Consider the following 17,500-nt stretch of genomic DNA (forward strand, 5'->3'; position numbering starts at 1 on the left):
GAGCCATGAGACATGTGTAATGTTTTGGCGCTCTATAAGTGAAATAAAAAAATAAAAATAAAAAAATGTATTCCTAGATGGCTTGAACGTGATATAAAACACATATACATTTTCTCTCTTAAAAATACATCTCTCGCTCTCGCTCTCTCTCTCACATGTAGTCGAAAGCTCGCAGGTGCATGATGACATTGGCGTCCATCTTGACCACCTCCACCGTGGCGAAGGGCGCGTCGGCGTCGCCCTGGCCCTCAGCCGGCCGTGGGGTCGTCCTGGAGCCGTCCACGCGGATGTGGTTGAGCTGGCAGTTCTCCTTGATCATCTTGACGCACGGCTCGCTGATGTCGTTGATGGTGACCTTCACCGCCCCCCGCAGGTGCTTGGCCCACTGGAGGCCCATGATACCTGGCAGAGAGGAGAGGGAGGGTGGGGGGACATGGAGAGGTCAAGAGTGGCCGTCAGTCAAGGACTTTATTCTCCACAAATAAAGAGAGTGTGCTCACTTTTTTGCAGCAGTTATCAACTATTTATATATGTGTGTGTGTGTGTGTGTATGTGTGTGCGTGTGTGTGCGTGCGTGTGTGTGCGTGTGTGTGTGTAGTAGGGTGTACCTGTGGCTCCAAACGCATCCAAACACTCTAGCGGACTCCTCTCCTCTGCTAAAACTGCCAGTGAACAGAACACAAGCTGCCTGTAAGACAGAAACACACACACACACACACACACACACACACACACACACAGCACCAGTCAACCATTGTTCCAGCTGGTGGGTATGGTGATGTTAGAAAATCGCAAATCATTTTTCCCTCTCCTCAAGTGATATGGTTATGTGAGCATTTGCATGTGACTGTTACCGGTTGGTTTTCATCTTGCGGTTGAAGTATGTGTCGGTCTTCTGTGGTGTGGAGTGATTGGGTAGCAGCTGGACGTTAGTGCCCAACTCCTTCATGATCTCATAGGCCTGACCTGCACGGACTAGAGAGAGAGAGAGAGACGGTCAAAGGGGTTCGGTGGTTTAGGTGTTCAGAATTCACCATTTAGAATGTACCATTCTAATTTTGCGGAATGCAATCCTTTCTTTTCTATGATTGATGTGATGAGCTTCTATCTTTGCGTTTTGGAGAAATATACATTTCTGCTGTATGTTTCATTTCCTTTCTTTGTGTGTTCATCTCTGTACTTATTGTGCTTCTGCCTCCGTGTAGCGGAGAGCCAGGCAGGAGATGCCCCTGGCAGAGTTACACTTCCCAGGGAGGGTGAAGGAGTTGCCACCAGACAGGGACATGCACATGGGCCTTGAGGGATGGGGTGAAGCCTCTGAATGCCTGACACAGGGTGTCTCCATGTGCAAGGCTATTTGTTATCTAATGACAGGTTATAACTGGTTTTAATATGGGTGAGATATGTACTGGTTTTAATATGGGTGAGATATGTACTGGTTTTAATATGGGTGAGATATGTACTGTTCTGAGTCATGCTCCCGTGGCTGAATACTCCAATAAGAGGGAGCAGAAGGGAGTGGGCCTCCTTAGTCTTCACATCTTTAGGATGTGAGTGCCTGATGATCTCCGGTACCGTAACAAAGTTCTCTGTTACATTTTATAAACACCAAATGAGACATTCCAGAAAATTAAAATGGCATAAACTAGCTTTGTCCTACAGTGTGTTGCTCATATTGACTGTCTAAGCACAATTTCAACCCAATTTTGCTGTTCTTATTTCTTCATTGTATGTGCCTTCTTATTTACTCATGTATTGTTTACTTGAATGTTATGTTTGTCTGTGGACTTAATTGGTAAAATATTTCTTGTCTTCACCGTGGGATAGTGAGAAACGTAATTTCGATCTCTTTGTATGTCTGGGCATGTGAAGAAATTGACAATAAAGCAGACTTTGACTTTGATATATACATATGCGTCCAGATAAATAAAAAATATGTTTTGTCTCTCTGCTCAGGGGGGAGTCATTATAAAGCTCTATTTCGGTGGGTAATTCTTTTTTCTTTGCTATGTATAGTGTGTATATATTTTGGAGTGTGATCAATATTCTACTTGCCACATACTGCATCTATGTGTGTATGCATGTTTATGTTTATGCTATGGTGTGTGTGTGTGTGTGTGTGTGTGTGTGTGTGTGTGCGTGTGTGCATGTGTGTGTGTCTTACCAGGCTCCTGGTCCATCATGTCGGTGTTTTGTGAGTAGCTGGCCTCGGTCTCTCCCTTGTTGATGTGGCGCTTCAGGTGGCTGATCATGTCTGTCTTGCGTGCAATCGTCACAGAGCACACCACACAGTGATAGTGGGCCACCAAACGCCCTGCAGCCTACAAACACACACACACACACACAAAAGTTAGCTAGCCAGTAGGCCACGGCTGCCCCTCAGGTATATTTAATATGGTTTAACACATGTGTTAATAGAGTTAGGTTAAGCGTGGCTCCCATTTATTTTTGTACTTGTATGATTGAGCAAAAATACCGAGATACAAACTGGTGAAAAGGAATGAATGTTGAGAGGAATGACTGTGTGAAGGTACCCGAGTGTGTGAAATGTTGAATCTGTGAGTAGCAATAATATGGCCCAAGGACTATACACTTTGCAGGAAAGGACACAATCTCCCTCTCCCTTTTTCTCCTCTCATGCATATAATTATGTCAGATGCACAACCCAGACGAATATGATCATGAGGGTGACGCAGCGCGAATGATTGACCTGGAAGAGTTACAGGACCGTACTGCAACGATCCCCACATAACCAGAACCAATACAAGTTCAACCAGCCTCAATGACACTTGACTGTGATTCCAGAGTGCCTGATCCTATTTTGTCTGATATTGAGCCTAGTTCAGTCTTCGAGCACATAGAAGGAGTGTTGGAAGGACTTGACTTGATAGAGGAGCCCTCGGACTCAGAGGAATCAGAAGAGGGCCTGTGTCAAGAAAGGGGTGTAGCAGAGCAGCAAGAGATCCCACCTGCTAGCCCTCCCGCCATTCAGGAGCAGCATGTGGCGGTCATAGTGGAGGAGGGGCATAAATTCACTCGACTCGTAATGGATGTTTTGACATCCATCGCGAATATGTGGGGGAGAATCCACAGCACGATCTTCCCATTATGGCCAAAGTACAAGTAGCAAATGAAATAAAATTAAAATTGGCTAATTTCTTGGATAACTTGGACAAGGAATGATTCGACACATAGTGAATTCTCATCCAAGTAATTGAAAAGGCACAGTTATGTGTTTACTTAATACTGTTTAGCCTGTTTTAACCACAAGTACTATTTTAACCACTGCGCAGTCTGTGACCATGTTCTGGCTTCACATTTTCGTTGTGTTACTGATATTGTGATTAGTACTAGAGTTGAAGCCAAAATGTGAAATATTGTGTCTTGTAAGCCATTATATCCACCCTACCGTTTGTATTTTTGTGTGCTAAATTAAGTCATAAAATAAGTAATTTAAGTCATTAAGTCATAAAATAAAAGAACAAGAAAAAACACACGCCTGTTCAGATAAAAGCTTCTGTGCATTGTGTGGTCAGAGTCTGGCTGACTGGTGCAGGGCCTACTAGGGCTCATCAATCATAGGCCGCACGCACGCACACACACACACACACACACACACACACACACACACACACACACACACACACACACACACACACACATTGCCACTAATTTGCAGGAAGCGCAGAGCAAGGAAGGACTGAAGGGCAGAGAGGTAGCCTAGCAGAAGGATAACTGAGCAAGAGAAAATCAAGTTACAATAGTCCTTATGAGCAAGTGGATCTTAGATAGATAGATAGATAGATAGATAGATACTTTATTGATCCCCAAGGGGATCTTAGCTGTCACTTAGATTGTCCTTCTGTCGACATCCATTACTGTATGGTTTGCCTCAGCATCTGCCCAGGCGAAGAACAGACTGCAGTGCGCACAGCAGAGAGGCTGACTGGACAGAGGCAGCTGTCAATCAGTGACCTGTATGAGGCCAGAGTCAGGAAGAGGGCAGCTAAAATTGCTGCTGATCAGTCCCATCCAGCAAGTGACATTTTTAGACTGCTGCCCTCAGGAAGCAGGTACAGTGTGATGAGGGCAAACACCTCACGTCACCTCAATAGCTTTTTTACAAGAGCCATTTCCCTCCTGAATAGCTGATCCATTGCCCGCCCCCCTATTTTATTGGACTATTTTATTACTATTTATTTATTTAACTGTTTTAAGCATGATTTGTGCAGCTATGCGCAAATACTGTTTGTCTGTCGAGCTTCTGTGTTACTGAATTGCCATGTCAAATTCCTGTGTGTCTGTTGATGCATTTGGCGAATAAAGTGATTCTGATTCTGAACGGGGTCTAGTCATTAAGAGCAAAGAGGGTACTGTCACATACCATGATCTATGCAGTAGTTTTAAGAGTTGTTGAACACTATAATTAAAATAATATAATTAAAAACTATATTAAATAGAGGAGGTGTACTCATCTGAAACAAACATATCAGTAAATGTTCATGATAGTAGTGACAGCAGTGAAGGCACTCCAGATCTAGGCCAGAGAGGAGTCTTTTGTGAACAATAGGGTGATTGACTGACCAAGTAGCAACAGTGAGAACCCCTGATTACATTTCACTAACAAGGAAGGGGGTTAGGACAAAAATGACATGGCCATGTAATTAAGTCCGCTAATATAGGGCAAGCTCATGACATAAGCATTGAACATATGCCAAAAAACAAATTAGAAAAGGCACTATAGCTATCATTTGTGGCAATAAAAGTCCAAATAATAGGCCAGACATATCCTAACAAAATTACGAGAACCCCTGAAGAGAAAACAGACTTTACATATGAAATTATACAAAATAGACACACACTAAAGGAAACAACGGAAGCCCTAGCGGATCTGCTGCTGAGTTGGATAAATACTGAATCAGCAATCACCTGGCAACAGGTGGGCCGACACCTATCCGAGGAGCAGAGCAGAGCACAGCAGTAATTTGATGGATTACCGCAAATGTAACGGATGCCAGCTAGCTTAGCTTGTGGAACGTTGGTAAACCTCACTCCCCGAAGCCTCAATAGTGCTGCTGGCATGCGAGTCAGTAGCCTGGGCTATTGGCTCAACTGTCAGCTCGCTCGCCTCCCTATCCGAGGTGCTGCTGTTCGCGGGTTCGAGTCCGGGCGTGTGCAGGGCTGAATCGCGCAGGTTCAACACAACGCAGGTTACACAAACACATACTAGAGCTGAGACAGAAGCTTGCCTTGCCATTGTTTGAAGCCTTACAAAATATAATCTTGCTTTTCTGTTTGTGAAGTCTTACATCATGCTACATTGTTTAGATAGTTTTACGCAATAAGGTATAAGTATAACCTTGCTGAGATGAGTGATATCAAATTTGTAATCCTGCTCTGAAAATGAATATAATCAATTATATTATCCTGCTTTGAAAATGAATACAATCAAATGTATAATCTTGTTTTGAAAATGAAAGAAATCGGATACAGTATGTCATCCTGCTTGAAGCATGTTTTAAGAGGCGTGTTGTTAGTATCATTAAGACAAAATCATGTTTGTATGATGGAAAATATGTTGTGATAAAGGTCTAGGTTAAATGAGCCGCATCTAGGGGATAATTGTGGTTAGGATAGGTAACAGCAGACACAAGCTTTTTCTTAGAAAATTCAAGAGGCTTGGGAACCACAGAGGATGGGGTACTCAGAAACCTGTTTGAACCAACATTGTCGCACTATGCCGGGTTGCGTTTCCCAAAAGCATAGTTGCTAACTAAGTTAGCAACTTCGTTGGTTGGAATGCAATTTCCCATTGCCAACCAACTAAGCTGCTAACAGATTATTATAGGCTAATATATTATAATATAATATTCAGTGTTCATTATTGAATGCTTAGAAGGTTGATGGAAGGTTGTGTTGGGGCATATTTACTCATCCACGTTTTCATTATTTTACACCCAATTAATTTGGAAACTCTTGCAGTCTTGTTCCTCAAGGCTGCTTATAGACTATTGGTTATTGATCACTGGTTGTTAATTGTTCTGAGAAGCATGCTGTGCTGTCACTCATGATGCCTACCTGATCTGCACCCGGACTGGGGCGGTGCTGGCGGCAGGGCAGATGGCATATACACATCTTCTGACCTATGAGAAAAGAGATGAGAATGTCAAAAATCAAAGGGTCAAAGATCGCAGATCTTTCTTCATAACAACAGCTACAGAGAAACTTCTGTGTTGGTCCATTTCCATTTCTCTCACATACCCTCGAACTCCACGTAAACCTTCCAGTGCAGGTTCTGTAAGTGTCGTCTGAGTTTATGGCTGTAGCAAGCCTTGAATTTCTCCTCAGGGCATAACGGACAGGACTTCCTCCCAGCTGTACAGAAAGACAGACAGACAAGACCATGAGCCTGTCAACACATCAGATACTGTATCACAGTAACAAACGGATCTGAACTAAACCCACCTCCATTCAAGTCCACCAGATTCTCCAAACCCTCAAGGGTGGACTGGATGGAAATGTGTCTCTCTGGAACAAACAAATTCAGGCAATATATTTTAAATTATTTATAGTAAACGCACATATCATTTGGTGAGCTCAGAGAGAAGGTTCTCCTGTGTTGGTAGGCCTAGGCTATATTTTATTTATTTATGGGAAAACTGTCTTTCAACTTATGAGAACCTAACAATAAACAACTGCAAAGTGTCAAATATAGAGACAACCGGTGTGGAGTCTTGTGCAAAGTAAAGTCTTGTACAAATTGCTCACCATTCTTCCAACCTATCATTCATCAGTAGCCTAGCAGTGAATTGACTGGTGACTGGTGAAATAGCCTACTTACTGTAGGCTACTGCATCCCTTTAAGTCATAATCATCTCATTGGCTACTGATGGAAAAGTTTTAAATGTTTCATTGGATCCCTTCACAAAGCCATCAGTCAGAGAGAGTTACCTGGACCAACAGTGACAGATGTCTGTCCATGACTGCCCTCTGTCTCCACGATGTCGCAGGACGCGGCAGAGCTGGAAGCAGTCTGTCCGTTTGTCTCCTCGACAGCACCTGACACTGCCTGCAAGTCTTTGCCGCCTGCCACATTGAACGCAAAGGTGATGACTGATGCATATGCTCACACTCACAGTTGCCTACACTTGCTTGCAGTAGCCGCTAAGAATTGAATAGCGACATGATCGATGAATCATTAAAATTTAGGTCCAGCTCATTTGCTGCAACACTGCAGGGAGTGACAATAACTCAAACATGAACAATTCCCACAAGTTGAAATGCATTCATTTTTTAAAGAGATAACTATATAACGCTGGACATTGCTAAGGCTAGGCTTACTATCGACTGGGACATGTCTGTGAAATTCTTGCTGTGGATATCGATACAGCTAGGCCCTATGGCGGAGCTCCGTGGTAAGGCCGTTTGGTCTAACTGCATCAGATAATACTGATATTGACTTACTCTATCATAATTAATTACACGGCTGTGATTACCGATGTAACAACTGACCAGCACATAATAACAATATCGCCTCAGGTTGTTTCCTCACACGTTATTAAGAATATTTACAACTGGGTCCTCTGGCGGAGCTCCGTGAGGAGGCCCATGTTTACTTCAGCAGTTTAAAAGTCGCGCTTGAAGTAAATCTTTGCATGACAAAATGTATCACACGAATTCCCAATATTTGTAAAAAATTATGCAGTGATTATTTCACACTGAATGGACACCAAATGATTGTTTCCTTGCCTCGATCATCGGCGTCCTCCTGGTGTAGCTGTCCGACGTCCTCTTCCTTGAGCTCCGCCATTTTACCCAACTACCGCAAACTCCGTACAGCTGCTCCCTGTTGCTACCTTTACTGTCTATGGTTGCTACCAGACTCCGTGCTAGTTACGGACATGACGTACGTATTTTCCACGACTGTTTTCTTTTGACAGACCTATCATATCTATATTCTACAGAATACCGAAGTATCTCACTACAATCTTAAAAGTTATAGGCAGTAGAATATGTTTTTTTTTCCAGAATGATGAATTGTTTAATGTTTTTTTTTGTTTTGTTTTTATCTCAGTTAAATAATTACGTGGCAGTGAGTGAGTGAGTTGGACATTTACTCGTGAAACCATAAGGCAAACTATTGGTTAACAAAAAAAGTAGCCGTACAGGGTCGTCACAGAGAGAGAGAGAGAGAGAGAAGCAGCACCATCACATTACTGATAGACTACATCTCCCATAATCCGGAACGCGGATTTCTTCAGCCTTGTCTTCCGTTCCACGTGACAAATACAACCTTAACTCATTTGTCGCTGTCATTCTCTCTCGCACACCCGTGGGTGAGTTCTCAACTTCATTTAGCATAACATTCCCTGTGTATTGTATTGTCGTTACAGTTTCAACTGTAGACAGACAGACATTTGCAATAAAACCAGACATGTATACCAGTCTTAATATTATGAATGACTTTGTGCTAAGCTAATGCACTTTAACTATGCTTGTTGTTAACCAAGGCTAGCTAGCCAGTCAGTTAAATTAAACAAGTCAGATCAGGACAGTTAACCAGTCCGCATAAGCACTGATAGTCCGAATGTAATTGTCGTTAATGATTTAAGTCCTTGGACACGTGTGGTTATACTAAAACATTGGTGTGTGTTATCTTTTCTCATGACAGTTCTTGAGTGTTTAGGTTGACTTTCAGTCAATCCAGTTTCAGTAGGTTTCAGTTTCACGTCAGTCAAAGCAAGTTTAATATTAGAGTGAAGTAGGCTACAGATGACCACTACTCCAAGAAAAGGCATCGGAGAAGAAGACTTGTATGCCAGTTACTGTTACTCCATAAGTGCTCTCTGCATTGACTCTGCATCCGCTGTTACGAGGCCAAGTTGCAGGTCAAGATCGTGAAGTACGTTTAATCACGTTGCCTTCCATGTTTGAACACTTGTGTTAACCCTTAGAAGAATGTTGACATTTTCCCCAGACTGATGCTTACCTGCGGGGGCGTCTTGTAACTGTTATTCTAGAAACATCTGACGTGAAGTCATAGGCTACGTTCTCACTTGGTACACTATACTATTCAGGTCACCGTTGCCTTACTTTGTCTCTTCTTGTGTTCAGGTCACCATTGCCTTACTTCGTCTCTTCTCTGCATTGTAGTGAAAATTGCCTTCACCACTGAGGGGGGAGGTTACAGGATCTTCCAGGGTGGGCAAGGAAGATGTCAAAGAGGAAGCACAAAAAGTCGAGGCACAGAACACCTTCACCAAAGAGGGAGAATGAGAAGAGTGCAAATGTAAGCTTAGTATACGTCTTGCAAATCACCACAAAGTCTTGCTTTAAACCAAGTCACCCTCATGTACTCTCACATTTTCTAAAACTAAACAAAAAGTGTTCAACTCTGATATTTCTCAATGCAAATGACCAGAACACTCTCATTGCAGTGTGTTTGTCAGCAAGAGGAAATGCCTGAAACTCAGTTGAAAGTGTCAATGGGCTCTATTTCGACGATGAAAAACACAGTGCAAAGCTTATTCTTATCCCGACGCAAAGCTTATTCCTATCTTACACTCAAATTTTTCGCAATGTGCTTCACTTTTATTAAGCCTTGTGCCCAGGGGTGTGGCAGAAGGTGTGGTCTGGGGCATGATCCAAAACTTCACCCTCATCTTACACCCTCTAAAAATAATTACACCACTGACCAAGAAAAACCTCGCCTATAGTGAAAGGCGTGGTTTAGTTGAATACCTGTTACATATGGTCTCGTGTGCAAGCAGATTCCTTCAAATGCACCGCTGACTATCAAAATACCGATTCGCTGTTTGAAGTTGTGCTGCTTGCTGTTAAAGGGAATGACTGATGTAATTTTTATTAGTGTAAAGGTTGTATCAGCGATGGTGGGTTAACGTCATTTCTGTTGACGTTTAAACAAAACAGAGAGCTAGCTTGCTACTCCCTCTCCCTCTCTTCCGTGCATTTGAAACTCTCCTGAATGCGCATCTCGTCGGTTTTCGGTTGGACCACTTTATTTTGCCTTTGAGTGGTTGGCAACACTTGTTGTTAGCAATTGTTTTTTTGTGCAGATCTCAGAGCCTAGGCTGCCTACAGAGACACGTTGTTTTGACGGCCTGCTTATGGGGTGGCCAGCTAGCGGATTGTTAGGAAAGATTAGATGAATGTGATCATTTATGTTTGGGCCTTTTTTGGGCCTGCAATCGCTGATACAACCTTTAAAGGATATTACGCCCAAAACACACCCATGACTGATTAAGAAGCATAAGAACCACCTTTTTGCGCCAAAAGCCCGACGTTTGATAACAAAACCACCATGAATGTGGACTGGACACACCCCTAAATGTATTTAAGCTATTCGCCACTGACCATGCGTTTTAGATCGCCAAGATAGAGCCTAATAAGTTACATCCCTAAAACTGACAAAAAGTATATGATGTGAAATGTAAAGCACTCATGAATTTTGAATTAATTTAACCATGTTTTCTGTCAATGTAGAGACAGCAGAGAGTGGCATCTGAGAAAATTGAAGCAGGCACTCGTGACCATCATGGCCCACTGAGGTGAGTATAGTTATGGATCATCCACAGTGCCTTTCTGTTTGGGTCCACTACTCAGATCCTATTTCTTTCAAGTCCAGACGTGCGTTTGAATGACTTGAACAGAGGCGAAAGTTCATGGTGTAAACATGTTTGTCTGAACACATACATTTGAAAGATTTTGTGTAAATATTCCATCTCAACGTCTCCATCTATCCAACTCTCCGTCCAACTCCCAACATATTTGCGGAGAACCACCTCTTCAAACTGCTGGCAAACGTTCGCCTATGTTTGTGAATTTGAACGCACCTCACCATATACAGTAGGAAGGTGCTCCACCAACACACGTCAGCAGCCATCTCTTTGCCTTGCTGCAGAACTGGAGAGTGTCTGCCCTGTGCAGTCAGCCACATCAGCTGAGTTCTTTGCTGCCAGGTTTTTCTCAGCCTTTACCTCATTTCATTCTTTCATTGTCCATTGAGGTTCTGCTAATGGTGATGATTGTAGGGATTTTGTTTTTTATGTACAGTATCTAGCTGTATTTCATCTAACGCAGAGGGGTGTGGATCTTTCAGGCTTAATTTATGTTACAATTTTTTTTGGAAGTGACAGGATTCATTGTACAAAAGAGCAACAGCACAGCAACAAAGGTTAAAATAGAGAGTATGCATTCAGGTCATGAGTTGTCCTCTCTGGTGAAGGGTTGGAACTGAGGCCCCAAATACAGAAAATAGTATTTTGCACAACTCAAACATTTACACATTTTTTGGGATGCTGAATGTAAAGCAAAATGTAAAATGTAAATAAAAACAGAATGGAATTATTTATTAATCATTTGAACTCGTATTTAATTGAGAATGGGGAAATGTTTTTTTGGAAAATGTGTTGATTTTGAATTTGATGCCAGTAGCACGTCACTCTTGTTACATTGTAGTAGGTAAAAAATAAACTTCTATGTTCTTTATAGTATAGTAGGCCTATAGATAATATAGTGTATTTTAGTATATCTTAATAAAAACACAATACAAAAGTTTCTATTGCAAAAAGACATCAAACCCCTTTAACTGTAGTTTTGTCTGTCTGCTGCCAACATAAACTCTAGCATACATACTCTGCCACATCCTGCCCTGCATGGTCTGACATCTGAGCCAGATGCTTACTGAAATGTCTCATTTAGTGAGAATCATGAAAGGTAAATCATGAAGGTAAAAGCTTTCTTGAAAAAGCATCAAACTCATAAATTCCTATTGCACTTAATTGGACATCAGAAACCAGACACCCAAGCGATCAAGAAAGCTGATCGATATAGGCATCTTTTCTTAGTCACCGTCACGTCGTAGGCAGAGTGCCAGGGTATCTTTGCGCAAAGACAGAACTAGAACATTTTGACCTTGTTTGGGAACAGTATGTGCTGTTGGTAAAATTGTATTTTTGTAAAAGTGAGTGACCTTGGACACTTTCTGTGTTCCAACAGTTGAACTCATGGATTTAGGAAATGCAACACTGTACCAAAATAAGATCATTTATATAATTCAGATAAATTGTTGAATCAGAGGCTGGGCTTACAAAACCACACATGTGGATCTAACCCAATGTCACAGACTCAGACACAGACAAAAGTTTTGTGGGAACAGCAAGCATGGAGTTTATTTAGACCAAACAAGCTCTAAACGAAGGAGTAGGTTACTTGGCCACAAGGAGACAAAGAAAATCCAGAGCCTTGTCTGAAGAATAGATGGTATACATGCATACATCTTACAAAGATCACCCAAGCAGATTCTGCTGTCTGGCGTTCTTCTGTCTGGCGTGTCTTCTCAAGGTTAATACACACAGCACTGGATATTGTTTTTAATCTCAAGAGACTTGTGGTCATATGGAGGGTTCACCTAGTCCTAGTATTGGCAGAGGAATAGATGAGAAATCATGAAATGTCAACAGGTCTTGAATTGGACAAAGGACACAGACACAGCACCTAAACTTCTTTGTATGTCTTCCTTCCTGTCAAAAGCTGCCTCACATGGTATTAATGAGTAGGCTAAAGGTCAGCAACTTTTTCCTGCAGACGTGTAAGCATTGCATTTCATATAGAGCCACTTGTGTGCCTCAGGGGAACCCCCGCTATTTCAACAATGGGTGTTGCTTGATATTTATTAGAGAGCCGCTCCTGAAGAGTGCAAGTTAGATGCGCAGGATGCACAGACATGTATGTTGCATTAGTGAGACACTCCAATACTGAGGAAGAAAGCAGTTTCTTCCCAAACTTTATTGTAAGAAAACTCAGATATCACAGATTATCAGTATCCCACTGCATTATTATGACCGCTGCTAGAGTAGGGATTTTGTTTGCTTGGTTATTCATGGAAATGTGCAAGTAGACAGAAACCAAGATAATGATTTGTGACTAACATCTGTGGTATGCCTTTGCAAGGTGTTTTGGAATACATGCTGTTTCTGTTGGGATAGTTTGGGCCTTGAGTCTCCACTCGAGAAAGTTGGTCCCTCTTCACTTGTTTAGGGGGGTCAGTTCAACCTCGAGGGAATACCATAGATGTCGGTCGTTAGGGGATACAGCCTTGTGGTCACTGTTGATGAGTTGGGTAATATGGTCATAAAATGATTGACATACCACAAATAGAGATGTAAGCTTGACAGGGGGGTATAAGTAGAATTGTCTTTGTATTGTGTCTTCAGACAACACCTGTTAGCCACACAACGTGAGTCTCCGGTACCGAGAATAAAGCTCTCTGAGATTTCTGACTGACTTCTGACGTTTTGAGCAAATCCAGAATTTTGAACCATAGAGACAAATTGACAAGCGTGAATTTATGTTCGCGAGAGGATGTACAGGACTGAACGGCGGCGGTCATATTTTGTACCGCTATGCGGTACATCTAGTTCAAAATGTTCTTCTGAGCATGACTTCTCTCATTTCAGTTCTGCGGACCGGAAAAGAAAAACGGAGAACCGGGACAAGATCTTGCCCTCGCCCAAAAAGTCCAGTCCAGAGAGAGGCCGTGAGCTCAAAACGCCGGTCTACCGCCTAGCCATCTCAGCTGAGAAAAAAGACAGCAGAAAGAGAGAAGAGGACATCGTACCAAAGACAGAACACCACAGAAGTCATGGAGAGAGACGCCGAGAAAAGAAACATCCGGAAACATCCCACGCTGCAACAGCGGCAACTTCCACCAAAGGCCGTAAAAGAACCCCCTCGAGCTCTGAGACGAGCCAGTCTCGATCCCGCAGCACCTCGTCTCCGCCGAAGAGCAAAGCCAGCCGGCACCACACTCAGGGAGGACGTACCACTGTGTCAGGGGCCAGAGCAAGTCACAGCACTGCCGCTAGCCCTGCGAAAAGTGCCTCTGGTGATCTGCAGGAGCAGAGGAGGAAGTTGGTGAAAAGGAGGTCAGAGGAGGAGGAGCCAGAGCCTCCAGCTAAGACCTCCAGGAGCACCCCGACCCCGCGGCGGCAGTCCGAGGAGTTGAGGAAGGAGAGGAAGAAGCTGGTGGAGAGAAGGAGGTCCACGGAGGAGGTCAAGGCAAAGGCCTCATCAGCGAAGCAGGAGAGAGGGGTCACGCAAGGGAAGACTTGGAATAGTAGCACAGTAGCATCTTCTTCTTCCTCTTCCTCTTCCTCCTCAGCCAAACTCAGTGGTTCAGCTAGACCGGACTCAGGTTCCACGTTACCGCGGGCTCCAAGGACCTCCGCCTCAGGGACAGAGAATCATGCCTCTCCCAAACCACAGCCCCCCATCAGCTTCAGGATCCCCAAAAAGCCCAGTGCTCCACCACCACGAGAAAACATCTGGGAGCAGGATGATGAGAGCACGGAGCAGTCTGACATTGCGCCCACTAAACCCCTCTCTACAGCAAAGGCAGCCCATGTTACTGCTTCTTTCATACCCCGCTCGATAACTAAAGCAGGGAGGCCTACTACCTCCAGAGCCTTGTCTTTAACTAAAGCATCGCCGGCTACTGCTTCTTTCAAACCCCTCTCCACAGCTAAAACAGGTCAGACTACAGCTTCTTCCAAACCCCTCTCTTCAGCTACACCAGTACAGGCTACTGTGTCTTTCAAACCCCTTTCTATTACTAAAGCAGTCAAAGCTACTACTCCTTCCAAACCCCTCAATACGACAGGAGCAGGTCAGGCTACTACTTCACCTGAACCACCTTCCACACCAAGCGCAGGCCCAGCTGCTGGTTCAGTCACACCCGTCTCCACAACAAAAGCTGGCCAGAATGCTGCTTCTTTTAAGCCCTTCTCTATAACAGGATCGGGGCAGGATGCTGCATCACCTGAGCCACTCTCCACACCAAGAGCGGCCCAGGCTGTGAATCTGACACCCCCCACATATACACCCCAGCAGCATGAGAAGGAGAATAACGTTCCGCACGGATTCTATTCTGGGGCTGCATCATTCAGTACACCTGGACATTCCCCTCTGCAAGACCAGGCTGGTGTGGAAAACCACCCCTCATTCTGGAGTCACAGTCCACAGGTAAACATCCCCACCTGAGGTAGCGTATAAGCAGTTTGTGAAAGCTGACATCCATTTACATCAGTTTTACTCTGAGATTGGTAAATCTTCCAGACCTCCATAAAACATTTACCTTCCATCTTCACGCAATTTATTCACATAATTAATTGGGGAAGTTGATAACAATTGGGCAATGTGGGTCCAAGTATGAAAACTGCTCTTTTTATGGAAAGTGCCAAATAGATGACATCACAATACTGATTGCTTTAGAATCAGCAGTGATCTCACAGAGAAGAGAGAAACACACCTCACACACCTTTGCTTTAACTTTTTCATTTTATTTAGCAATCATTACAGTAATGACTGCAGTGTATATTATTTCCAGACAGTGCCAGCACCTTCATTTATTTTGCAAGAGGACAATCATGACAATGATCAAGAGGTATGTACATTTTCCAAAGTTCCATTCATTAAATGAATGTAATTTCTCATTAATTTAGTATGAAAAGTACTGATTACGCTCAAAGCAACAACAAATATTATGACACCAGCCCGAAACAACCTCAGGCAATTCCAATGGAAGTAGCCTAATGCAGGAAAAAAGCTTACCTCCAGAAAACCATTTCCACTGATTACTGAAGACTGCAACCATAGCTTGAACTTTCTTTCTAACATCAAATGGACTTAGTTGGTATAGTAGAATTTCCATCCTGGAATTCTGAAACTGGTCATAATGCATATGGAATTACAACACACATCAGAGTTCTAGAATCAGAAGAATTGTGTTAAAGTAGTTCTAAGATCACAAATTAATTTAGGAAACAGCACATTTAAAAGCTTAAATAAACAAAAATAAGTTTGACCTACTGTCACTGGTATATTTATTACTATTTTCTAATGTTGAAATCTTCCTTTTCTTTAGGGAGGCTCATATAAAGATAATACAGAGACAAAAAAAACCAAAACAAAAAGAAAACATCCAGCCAATAATGGCATTTCACTTTCTCTGTAGTCTGTAGTGTAGGACTTTGTCAGTAGTTGTTCAGAAATGTTTATTTGTTTGATTGATTGATTGTTTGTTTGTGTGTGTGTGTAGATGCAGCTGCTGGAGGAGCTCCAGCAGGCCCGTTGTGAGCATCTATTGGAGGTGAACGTGGTAGAGAGTTACGGGGAGCTGACTGCCATGGATATTGATCCACCAGAAGAGGGCACCGCACCCACATCAATGCTCAGTATGCACACACACTCGCTCACTCATGTACTTACAGTTTCTTCTGATTGCTTAAGCACGTTTTTTGTAACTATGGCTATTTTTGCAAAACTCTACACACAAATAGGAAAACTTTTCACCAAATCAGCAAAACGTAGTTCTCTTGCAAAAGCTAACACACCTTGCTTAACTCTTCACACCTTCGTAAAAATGGTACTTTCGTATCAAACAGTAAACACAAGCCATCACAATAATAAGCACACAATGTGCCAACTACACACTGATGGTATGAATAAAAAACACATCTGGCTTTTGCTTTCTCTGTGCACAAGGTAGACTATGTCAGTTTGAGGTCATACTTTTGTCATAGTTCATAGTAAACATACAGGGATCCAAACTTTAAGTATTGGTGTTTATTTACACACATCAAAACAAACACAAGTGTGTTTTTCCAAGTCAAAACACAAAATAGCAATTTCACTGAGAAAAAAAAAAAAAATCAGTCTACATCGTGTCGTCTCTCTCAAAATTTCGTCTACATCACATGCAATTTCCTCTAGTCCAAGGCACCGGGGAAAATATATTCTGGAATGCCGTATCCAGGCCTGACATGATGCCTGGTCAATATCCCCACATGTAGACTGATTTTTTTTGCCTGTAAAAGGGCTATTTCTTACTCTTCTTACCCTTCCTCTTCCCCCTCCTCGTCCTCCTCTTGCTCCTCCTTGTCCTCTTCCTCTATCTTCACCTCCTTGTCCTTGTCATCCTCTCCCTCTCACTTCTTCACCTCTGCATCCTCTTCCTCCTCCTTCTTCAACTACACGTCCTATTCTTCAGCCTCCTCTAATTCTTACTCTTCTCACTCTTCCTGCTCCCTCCATTGTACCCATTGTACATTACCTGTGGCTTATAGTGCTTAGGCTGATTGCAAAGTGAACTAATTATCTGAAACAGTTTTCGCATGAGAAAGTGTGCCAGAGAGTTGGCAAAATAGTGTAAATAATAGCCATACATGTGTATAGATTTGCTAGGAGTCTGTTGATCATTTGGAAATTGAGTGTAAAGCAGTGAGTTGTGTTTATAGTTCCGCAAAAAGAGTGCTGTGCAGTGGATTGTACCTACAGTGCAAAGTGTGTGTTGCAAAATTGCAAACTAAGTGCAAAGCAGTGTTTGTGCTTTTAGTTTTGCAAACTCAGTTAGTGGTTTTGCTATACAAATTAATAGTTTTAGAAATTGTGCTATGAGAATCACGGTTAGTGTTTTAGCATT

The 17,500-nt window shown here is 42.8% G+C and overlaps 2 protein-coding genes across 7 annotated transcripts in view; one reads left to right on the forward strand and one right to left on the reverse strand.

Annotated features, from left to right (window-relative positions):
- Positions 1-7,883, reverse strand: part of trmt1l (tRNA methyltransferase 1-like) — a 12,726-nt gene extending 4,843 nt beyond the window's left edge. Inside the window, exons 1-9 of the mRNA XM_042058054.1 lie at positions 7,750-7,883; positions 6,952-7,086; positions 6,466-6,528; positions 6,262-6,375; positions 6,079-6,143; positions 2,165-2,321; positions 855-975; positions 609-688; positions 156-402 (exon numbers count right to left, since the gene is read on the reverse strand). Of these exons, the coding sequence (XP_041913988.1) occupies positions 156-402; positions 609-688; positions 855-975; positions 2,165-2,321; positions 6,079-6,143; positions 6,262-6,375; positions 6,466-6,528; positions 6,952-7,086; positions 7,750-7,810 (1,043 nt within the window). The 5' untranslated portion in view covers positions 7,811-7,883. The remainder of the gene's footprint in view (positions 1-155; positions 403-608; positions 689-854; positions 976-2,164; positions 2,322-6,078; positions 6,144-6,261; positions 6,376-6,465; positions 6,529-6,951; positions 7,087-7,749) is intronic.
- A 151-nt stretch (positions 7,884-8,034) lies between these two features.
- swt1 (SWT1 RNA endoribonuclease homolog) overlaps positions 8,035-17,500 on the forward strand; it is a 34,966-nt gene continuing 25,500 nt past the window's right edge. Inside the window, exons 1-7 of one of the 6 annotated variants that reach the window (XM_042058053.1) lie at positions 8,035-8,336; positions 8,672-8,902; positions 9,115-9,289; positions 10,504-10,568; positions 13,479-15,042; positions 15,407-15,463; positions 16,118-16,253. In XM_042058053.1, the coding sequence (XP_041913987.1) occupies positions 9,215-9,289; positions 10,504-10,568; positions 13,479-15,042; positions 15,407-15,463; positions 16,118-16,253 (1,897 nt within the window). In that variant the 5' untranslated portion in view covers positions 8,035-8,336; positions 8,672-8,902; positions 9,115-9,214. Of the gene's footprint in view, positions 8,337-8,383; positions 8,903-9,114; positions 9,290-10,503; positions 10,569-13,478; positions 15,043-15,406; positions 15,464-16,117; positions 16,254-17,500 lie in introns of those variants that run through there. The other 5 variants (XM_042058048.1, XM_042058050.1, XM_042058049.1 and 2 more) reach the window with 5 other exon arrangements.

This window comes from Alosa sapidissima, chromosome 12 (genome assembly GCF_018492685.1).
Source record: "Alosa sapidissima isolate fAloSap1 chromosome 12, fAloSap1.pri, whole genome shotgun sequence".
NCBI lineage: Eukaryota > Metazoa > Chordata > Actinopteri > Clupeiformes > Clupeidae > Alosa > Alosa sapidissima.